The sequence below is a fragment of the Triticum urartu genome, chromosome 5, assembly GCF_003073215.2.
Source record: "Triticum urartu cultivar G1812 chromosome 5, Tu2.1, whole genome shotgun sequence".
Taxonomy (NCBI): Eukaryota; Viridiplantae; Streptophyta; class Magnoliopsida; order Poales; family Poaceae; genus Triticum; species Triticum urartu.
In genome coordinates, this window is record NC_053026.1 from 350,339,065 (window position 1) to 350,347,710 (window position 8,646).

The 8,646-nt window shown below is 46.6% G+C and overlaps 1 protein-coding gene across 1 annotated transcript; it reads right to left on the minus strand.

The window, feature by feature from the left end:
- Positions 1 to 5,139: 5,139 nt before the first annotated feature.
- On the minus strand, positions 5,140 to 8,120 carry LOC125508965. The gene is made up of 2 exons (XM_048673790.1): positions 6,779 to 8,120; positions 5,140 to 5,218 (listed from the first exon to the last, which is right to left on the minus strand). Exons 1-2 carry the CDS (start codon positions 8,020 to 8,022, stop codon positions 5,197 to 5,199), a joined length of 1,266 nt encoding a protein of 421 aa, XP_048529747.1. The 5' UTR covers positions 8,023 to 8,120; the 3' UTR covers positions 5,140 to 5,196.
- Positions 8,121 to 8,646: the final 526 nt, after the last annotated feature.

The window sequence follows — 8,646 nt, forward strand, 5'->3', positions numbered from 1 at the left end:
TGCCTCGACCCTCGCCTACGCGCGCGCATCCCCTGCCCTCGCTGCCTGCGCCACCCTTGTCGTCGTCCCCTGCCCGGTGCCACTCCGGCCGCTCTCCTCCCCAGCGCCCGCGCGCGCCCTCGGGACCGCTCCGCCCAGCCGGTCCGCCGACCCCTCCGCCGTCTCACCTGGTCCTGGCCGCCGGCGAGCGCTGTGCGTGCCCAGCGCCCCTCGGGCTTGCGCCCGTTCGGGCTATGCCCGTTAGCCACGCGCCCACGCCCGCTCGCCTGACCCGCGAGGCCCCTATGCCACAGACAAGTGGGCCTAGCCCCTAGAACGTTTTAAAAAAAAAGAAGAAATAATAAAAAAATAAACTTAATTAATTAATTAAATTAATTAAGTTAATTAATCCTAGTTAATTAATCTAACTAATCTGTTAGTTAATTAAACAGTAGTTTGTTTAGCCTAATCTCTAATTAACCTAAACAGTGTATGACAGGTGGGTCCCACTGGACCCACTGGTCAGGTTGACCAAGTCAACTCTGTTGACTGCTGATGTCAGCATGACATCATGCTGATGTCATTAATCTGTTTTTCGAATTAATTTAAATAATTAATTAAATTCCAGAAATTAATAAAATCTTTAGAAAATCATATCTTCTAATCCGTAACTCGGATTAAAATATTTTCAACATGAAAGTTGCTCAGAACGTCGAGACGATTCCGGATACGCAACCCGTTTGTCCGCCACACCTCCCTAACCTATCGAACTCGTAACTTTCCCCCTCCGGCTCCTCTGCCCGAAAACGCAAAACACCGGGAATACTTTCCCGGATGTTTCCCCCCTTCACCGGTATCACCTCATACCGCGTTAGAACGTGTCTAGCTTTGCCTGTTGTCCTGTTATGCACTTGCTTGCTATGTATTTACTGTTTCTCCCCCCCCCCTCTTCTCTCCGGTAGACCCCATGACGATGCTGATGCCCCTGTGGTCGACTACGTCACCGACGACCCCTCCTTGTCTGAGCAACCAGGCAAGCCCCCCCTTTGATCACCAGATATCGCCTACTCTTTTCTCTATACTGCTTGCATTAGAGTAGTGTAGCATGTTACTGCTTTCCATTATTCCTATCCTGATGCATAGCCTGTCCTTGCTACTACTGTTGTTACCTTTACCTGCTATCCTAATGCTTAGTATAGGATGCTAGTGTTCCATCAGTGGCCCTACACTCTTGTTCGTCTGCCATGCTATCTACTGGGCCGTGATCACTTCGAGAAGTGATCATGGGCATATACTATACACTTTATACATGTTCCATTACTTGTGATACTGTTCGGAGATGGGGGCTGAAGGGGCAGGTGGCTCCATCCCGGTAGAGGTGGGCCTGGGTTCCCGACGGCCCCCGATGGTTACTTTGAGGCGGAGCGACAGGGCAGGTTGAGACCACCTAGGAGAGAGGTGGGCCTGGCCCTGGTCGATGTTCGCGGATACTTAACACGTTTAACGAGATCTTGGTATTTGATCTGAGTCTGGCTACTGGCCTATACGCACTAACCATCTACGCGGGGACAGTTATGGGCACTCGACGTCGTGGTATCAGCCGAAGCACTTCGTGACGCCAGCGACTGAGCGGCGCGCGCCGGGTTGGACCGCGTAACGTGACTTCCTTTGTAATGGAGGTTGCTAGGTCTGCTCTCCGGCCGCGTACGCAACGTGCAGGTGTGCTATGGGCGATGGGCCCAGACCCCTGTGCGCTTAGGTTTAGACCGGCGTGCTGGCCTCTCTGTTGTGCCTAGGTGGGGCTGCGACGTGTTGATCTTTCGAGGCCGGGCATGACCCAGGAAAGTGTGTCCGGCCAAATGGGATCGAGCGTGTTGGGTTATGTGGTGCACCCCTGCAGGGAAGTTAATCTATTCGAATAGCCGTGATCTTCGGTAACAGGACGACTTGGAGTTGTACCTTGACCTTATGACAACTAGAACCGGATACTTAATAAAACACACCCTTCCAAGTGCCAGATACAACCGGTGATCGCTCTCTCACAGGGCGACGAGGGGAGGATCATCGGTTAGGATTATGCTATGCGATGCTACTTGGAGGACTTCAGTCTACTCTCTTCTACATGCTGCAAGACGGAGGCTGCCAGAAGCGTAGTCTTCGAAAGGACTAGCTATCCCCCCTTATTCCGGCTTTCTGCAGTTCAGTCCACATATGATACCCTTATTCCATTTGATACCAATGCATACATTTGTAGTATAGCTCCTTGCTTGCGAGTACTTTGGATGAGTACTCACGGTTGCTTTCTCCCTCTTTTCCCCCTATCCCTTCTACCTGGTTGTCGCAACCAGTGCTGGAGCCCAGGAGCCAGACGCCACCGTCGACAACGACTCCTACTACACCGGAGGTGCCTACTACTACGTGTTGCCCGCTGACGACGACCAGGAGTAGTTAGGAGGATCCCAGGCAGGAGGCCTGCGCCTCTTTCGATCTGTATCCCAGTTTGTGCTAGCCTTCTTAAGGCAAACTTGTTTAACTTATGTCTGTACCCAGATATTGTTGCTTCCGCTGACTCGTCTATGATCGAGCTCTTGTATTTGAGCCTTCGAGGCCCCCGGCTTGTAATATGATGCTTGTATGACTTATTTTATTTGTAGAGTTGTGTTGTGATATCTTCCCGTGAGTCCCTGATCTTGATCGTACACGTTTGCGTGTATGATTAGTGTACGGTCAAACCGGGGGCGTCACAGAGGGAGTGGCTGCGACCATGGTGGAGCTCGTCGGTCACGGCGGCGCGGTTCGTTGAGGTGGGGAACAGCAAGGGCGAGAGAACCAGAGGAGGGGGAAGAGCTCCAGGAAGAGAGAGGAAGAGCCAGACGGCTCCGGGCGGTGCTCGCGACGTCTCGCTGGCAGGAGGAGGCAGGCAGGCACCCTGGTGGCGTGGCGTGCCGTGCGTGCGTGCGCGCGCGTCGCCCACGCGCCTGGCCGACTGGCGCCAGGAGGACGACGGCACCTGGTGGGCTAGGCCTCTGCTACAGGAGCAGGCCAGGTAAGCCAGGTGAGGTTTCTGCTCTGTTTTATTTTGTTCTGTTTTCTTTTTATTTATTTGCCACTGTTTGAAATCAAAATGACTTCAATTAGTGCCAAAGATTCCTCTAAATATTTGTATGTTGCACATTGGTCATTTCCAGATGCACATAAAATATTTCAGGGCTTTTGAAAATATATTCTTATATATTATGAATATAATTCCAAATGCAAAATACAGTAATGATTTAAATTCAGTGCCCAGAATATTTCACAAAAATGTTCACCATTTTTTGTTTGGACTCAAAGCCTTGCCAAAAATATCAAACATTGATGAAGGCATTTTGGGTTCATTGGATCAATCCCCATTTCAATTTCACATAACTTTAGACATGATGCATGGATGCAATGCCACTATCTGCAACCAAATTCTAGGGCTATGACAGCTTGCCCTATTTATTGGGTTCTTCCTCTAAACCAAGTAAACAAACAAACTTCTTTATACATCTTTTAGGAATTGACGCGGTTGACATCGTTCTTCAGGGAAAAATATTGATGATCATTTCTGGTTGAATTCTGAGAAATCCTTGATTTCTTCTTGCCATACATATATCAGGTCAGCCTACCATATATCCTTTGTTGTAACAAAATATCCTGGACATGTGTGTTATTATCCACAATAGACTTGTATTGAGAACAAGAAATTCTTGTAGCTATCTTCTTTGCATTCAAAATCATAATTCATGGGAACCTGCTGTTGTTTAGAACATCCTTTCCTATTCAAGATTTTGTTAATACTGTTGTCATGTTGTTTCTTCATCAAGTGTTTCTTGAAAGTTGACATAGTTTCTTTGAGAACTTGTATTGTTTATTTGAACAGATCATTGCCAGGTTTTCATGCGCATTTTTGGTCTCATATTTTGCACCCTTTGCCACTATGATGAATTTCCTTATAGCAGAAACAAAGTTGTGTTTTTCTAATTGAGTTTTTTGTGGTACAGGAAATCCTGATGATCGTAATTAATTCAGCGATGGATGGAAAAAGTTCATGCTGAAAATTGATCTAGGATAAATATGAATGTGCTCGGTGCATTTCATTTCAACGGCACATGACACTGCATCTCTAGTGGAACTTTTATTTTGGTATTAGGTGTGGTGAATGTTTTTTTTTGAGCTAAGTGAAGATAGATTAAAGGGTTTTTATCATTTATGCCATTAGTCTCACTGCTCAGTTTTGCCACTAGAAATTACAAACGCTCAAAAATGCCATCGTTCCATGAGATGTTTTCTCAAAAATGCCATTAGATATCTGAAAATTGCCATCATTCCATTAGATGTTTGCTCAGAAATGCCATTAGACATTGTTATTGTCAGGTCAAACTCGTTGACCATGTTATATGACAAAATACCCCTATACCCACATGTCAACTCTATCTATCTCACAATGATAGGTGTGGACCTCACTTGTTAGGAGTAAGCAAGCGAATAATTTTAGAGAAAATAAGAACTATTAGGATTAAGTGGGACCCATATTTTATTGTAGCGAGATCGAGGAAGAGCTGACATTCCAACAATTGACTACTTATATTTAGGAACGAAACATACGGATGTATATAAACATATTTTAGAGTGTAAATTCACTCATTTTGCTCCATATGTAGAAAAACTTATATTTAGGAACGGAGGGAGTACAAGTGAGCATGAATTGTGCCGCTGCGTATTAGAACTTATTAAAGCCTGATTCACATCATTGTGCTCAATAAAAGGAATGAGAAATATAAAGGTCAGTGGGGAGCTTCCCTCACTGTCATAATTCCTCAAAAAAAAGGAATGGAAGAACCCCCAATAGAAAATTATTGGAAGATCTCTGTAATTAAGACATTTTGGCCTCGATAAGAAAACCAAAAATAATGTCTAGCACTATTTTTTTTCCTTGTGCTTGCCCTCAATTCAATTTTCATGAAAGAAAAGATATTCAATCTCATACTTTTAACGCTAAAACATATGATTAAATGATCCAGAACACATGTAGCGTTACTCCAATTAGATTTCATCAGTACATTCATCAAACTGTTTCTGCCTGCACCGCGTCATGACAAACAACATCTTTGATTTGAGCATCCGCAAAGTGTTCACCTTCAGTCACAGATTACAGGTCTTCATATTGCAGACTTGCATTTCAATGAAGTTAGCTCAATGTTGTCCCATGCCATCCCTTCAAAAATAGAAATAAAAATAACTCAGATATATACACCATCTGAACATCTGAGTATGTTGTTTGCGAACAGTATAAACAGATAAGATGAATTGTCACTTGAAAAGGGTAGTTTAAAAAAAGACAAACAAGAAAGACAAATGGCATTGCAGTGGAGTATATTGGTAAAGAAAATAGTTCTGCACTCAATATTAATGCAAATGCAATTTGCATCATATATTTGACATGGATTCAGATGGTAATGTCATCGCCTAGCTTGACATAATATTCAGAACACCACATAGCCATGGCGTTGCGGTGTGGCCTCAATGAGCAGGCACAGCCTCTGGTAAGGACTACAACTGACATGCAGGGACTGGTAGCAAACATGCTGCAGCCAGGCATGGGTGTGTGTGTGTGTGTTCAGGTGTAACAAGAGGCTGAACGCGGCGACAGGGCAGCATACTCGAGAAAAATTGGAGTCCTCACCACAGTCCAGCCGTACCAATGTCGGATTAGGCGTGAGAGAATGAAATGAGGCATGAGAGGATAGAGAAAACAATCAGAAGGGTTGTAGCCAGAATCAAGAGTAAGACAGTAACATGAGAAGGCCAGCAAAGCTAATACTACAGGGGTTTTAGCTAATGGCACTCCCGTGTAAAGAGAATGGCTCACTGGCCCAGTACTGGCAGAGCTTGAGCATAATTCAAGAGGGGGCCATTACTCGAAGGGAACCAAATTAATAGCATTTTCTTCGATGGATGGAAAAATTAAGGGGGGGAGGGGGGCATGGGCCCTGTTGGTCTACACTAAGCTCCACCATGGCCAGCACTCAGTTAGACGATATAAAAGTATATGCCATGGTTTTTAAGGCGTCTGCGTTAGGACGCTTAGGCGCCCTGGCAGCGCCTTGGAAATCTGCCCGCTTTAGGCGCTTAGTCTGCCTTAGTGCTCAGGTGCCCGCTTAGGCGTCAGAGCAGGGGTAGAACGCCTTAGGACACTTTACTGCCTTAAAAACCATGGTATACGCTATCTCAAACAAAAGGATTCTAACAGAATCAGTCAGAGATGTGACCTGATTGACCCAAAGTAAACCAAAGAAATTTTGCCAACAGAGAAGTATGTGCTAATAAAGCTTCATAGACGCTTGTCCCCCCTACAGAAATTAGAGGACAATATAGTTTTATGCTTTACAACAGCAATCAAAATAATATGGTTCCAAGAATTCACTTCAAAATAGCACCATGCTAGTGGCGACAGAAGGCTGCTGAAAGAATTACAGTCCCATTTGTACAGATAATGGACAATCCCATGTAAAGAGCAAAAGATCCAATAAGGAGAAATAGAGGACTCTAGACTCTTAAGGAAAACTTGATGGCAGAAGGACCAAAGCTTATACTCACTCATTTCGCTCTGTATGTAGTCCATATTGGAATCTCTAAAAAGGACTTATATTTACGAACGGAGGGAGTCCATATTGGAATCTCTACACAACTGAAGCAGCTACAACTCAAACACTGGAACAGCCCAACGGAGAAAGATGTCATTTGAATATTAAGGGAGCTTCTTGTAGCCAGTTACCTGTTCGCCTTTTGAAGGTATTTGGAGAAGACAGTTGAAAGTTGGGTGGTATTAGAGAACTTGTCTTCTACATTCACATCAGTACATGACTGCAGATCCGCATGGTTCATGTCAACCATGATCATCCACTCCTTGCCAGCAAATTCCTTCGCCCTCAGCAGGCAGCACAGAACACCCGGGTCATCCATGCTGATGACTGGGAACTCAGGAAGACGCCGAGGTAAGCTCAGACCTCGGTAACGAGGTTGTGCCCAGAGACAATCCAGGTTGATCTCACAATGCACCTCCCACTCGAACTTGGAGTTCAACGTCCAAATGGTGATTTTGTGGGTTAGCTGCTTCTGCCGCCGTTTGCTTCTCTTAGGAGCAATCCCTCGCCAGCCACTGTGGACTGTCTGATGAAAGTCATTGTCAATATGGACATAGCGCATCATGCCTTGGCTGATGGACACACTTCGGAACCTCCCTGGGAAGTACCTCGGGAACCGTGCGTCATCAGGGTATTTGATTCCTCCAGGAAAAGGCACGAAGTGGAGCACCTGGGAGTCCACATTTTTGGAGAAGTCGCATAGCACAACGCCGCTGAAGTAGTCCACCCAGCAAAGGAAACGGCCATCGAAAGCAAACACATCATCGGTAAACCAGAGGTCAGGGAGCTTATCAGCAAGCACCTCGGTGATGATTCTCCAATCGTTGGCGCCGGAGTTGAAGACACAGAGTTCAGCACTAGCGCCCTCTTTCTTGAGGTGGACATCGAGGTCGGCAACGATGTAGCAGTGCTCCGCTTTGAGCTGCAGAATGCCGGTGGTGAACTGACGAGCCAGGAACCGCTTTGTGCTGCGCCGAGGAAGCTGCTGCACCGGGGGGGGAGGAGCAGAGGCCGTGTAGACGAACAGATCTGGCGGAGCGTCCCTGTAGCGAATCCGGTCGGGGATCGAGATGTCGAAGAGGACAAGGTTCTTGTCGACTGCCCGGACGAAGGCAAGGAGTTCTTCTGAGCCTTGTCTCTCCGGCCAATGGAGGTTGAAGTAGGAGGACCCTGGAGGAGCTGCGAGGGTGAAGGAGACGAAGCAGGAGTGGCCGCTGTCAATCTTGACTGGAGCGGCGGTCTTGTTCTTGTTGACGGCCTCACCAGCAGCGTCTAGGTCGTCGTGGCTCCGTTTGCGGAAGATGCGTTCCAGCATCACCCAATCGGGGAAGACGACGGTCTCCTCCTCCGGCTTTGGGGCGCCTCCGGTGGCCATGGCGATCGCGATCGGAAATAAAGCCGCCGCCGCCGCCGCCGCCCTAACCCTAACCCTAGTTTTTGGTGGAGGAACTAGTGGAGGGGGAGGAAGGAAGGGCGACAGACTCAATATTATACCGTCTCATTGGGCCACAGACGCTAGAAGGGCGATAAACTAGAAGGGGCGGCTCATTGGGCCAGGAACTCAGTCGCACGCACAAGCGAACGAAGCGGGCCGTCTCGTTGATGTCCCTCCTTTCTGAAAGAAGTCTATTTTTCACCCTCAAATGTAGCCTGAGGGACAAATACCCCCTGAACTCAAATTTGGTATGATCTTAACCCCCAATTCCTTAAAACCGGGTAAATCTCCCCCTTAGGTGGTTTTGCATCAATTTTAGGCGGTTTTGGGGCCAGAAAGTGTGACATGGCATGATCAAAACTCTATCTGCTCGCCTCCTGATGCACGTCGTCTGCCATGCGATGGGCCGGCCGACTTCACCTTCTAGCAGGTTCCTTTAAACGGTATTTTTTTTAACCAAATTTCCAAAAAAAATTCTGTTTGCTTTTTTTGTTTCGGTTTCTTTTCTGATTCTGATTCAGTTTCATTTTTTTTCTTATATTTTTATTTTATCATTTTGTTTTT

Excerpts from the sequence above, each read along its gene's own strand:
- LOC125508965 (XM_048673790.1), bottom strand. The coding sequence starts at position 8,022 with ATGGCCACCGGAGGCGCCCCAAAGCCGGAGGAGGAGACCGTCGTCTTC. Across the intron at positions 5,219-6,778 it reads TACCTTCAAAAGGCGAACAG|GGATGGCATGGGACAACATT; the intron begins GTAACTGGCTAC and ends CTATTTTTGAAG.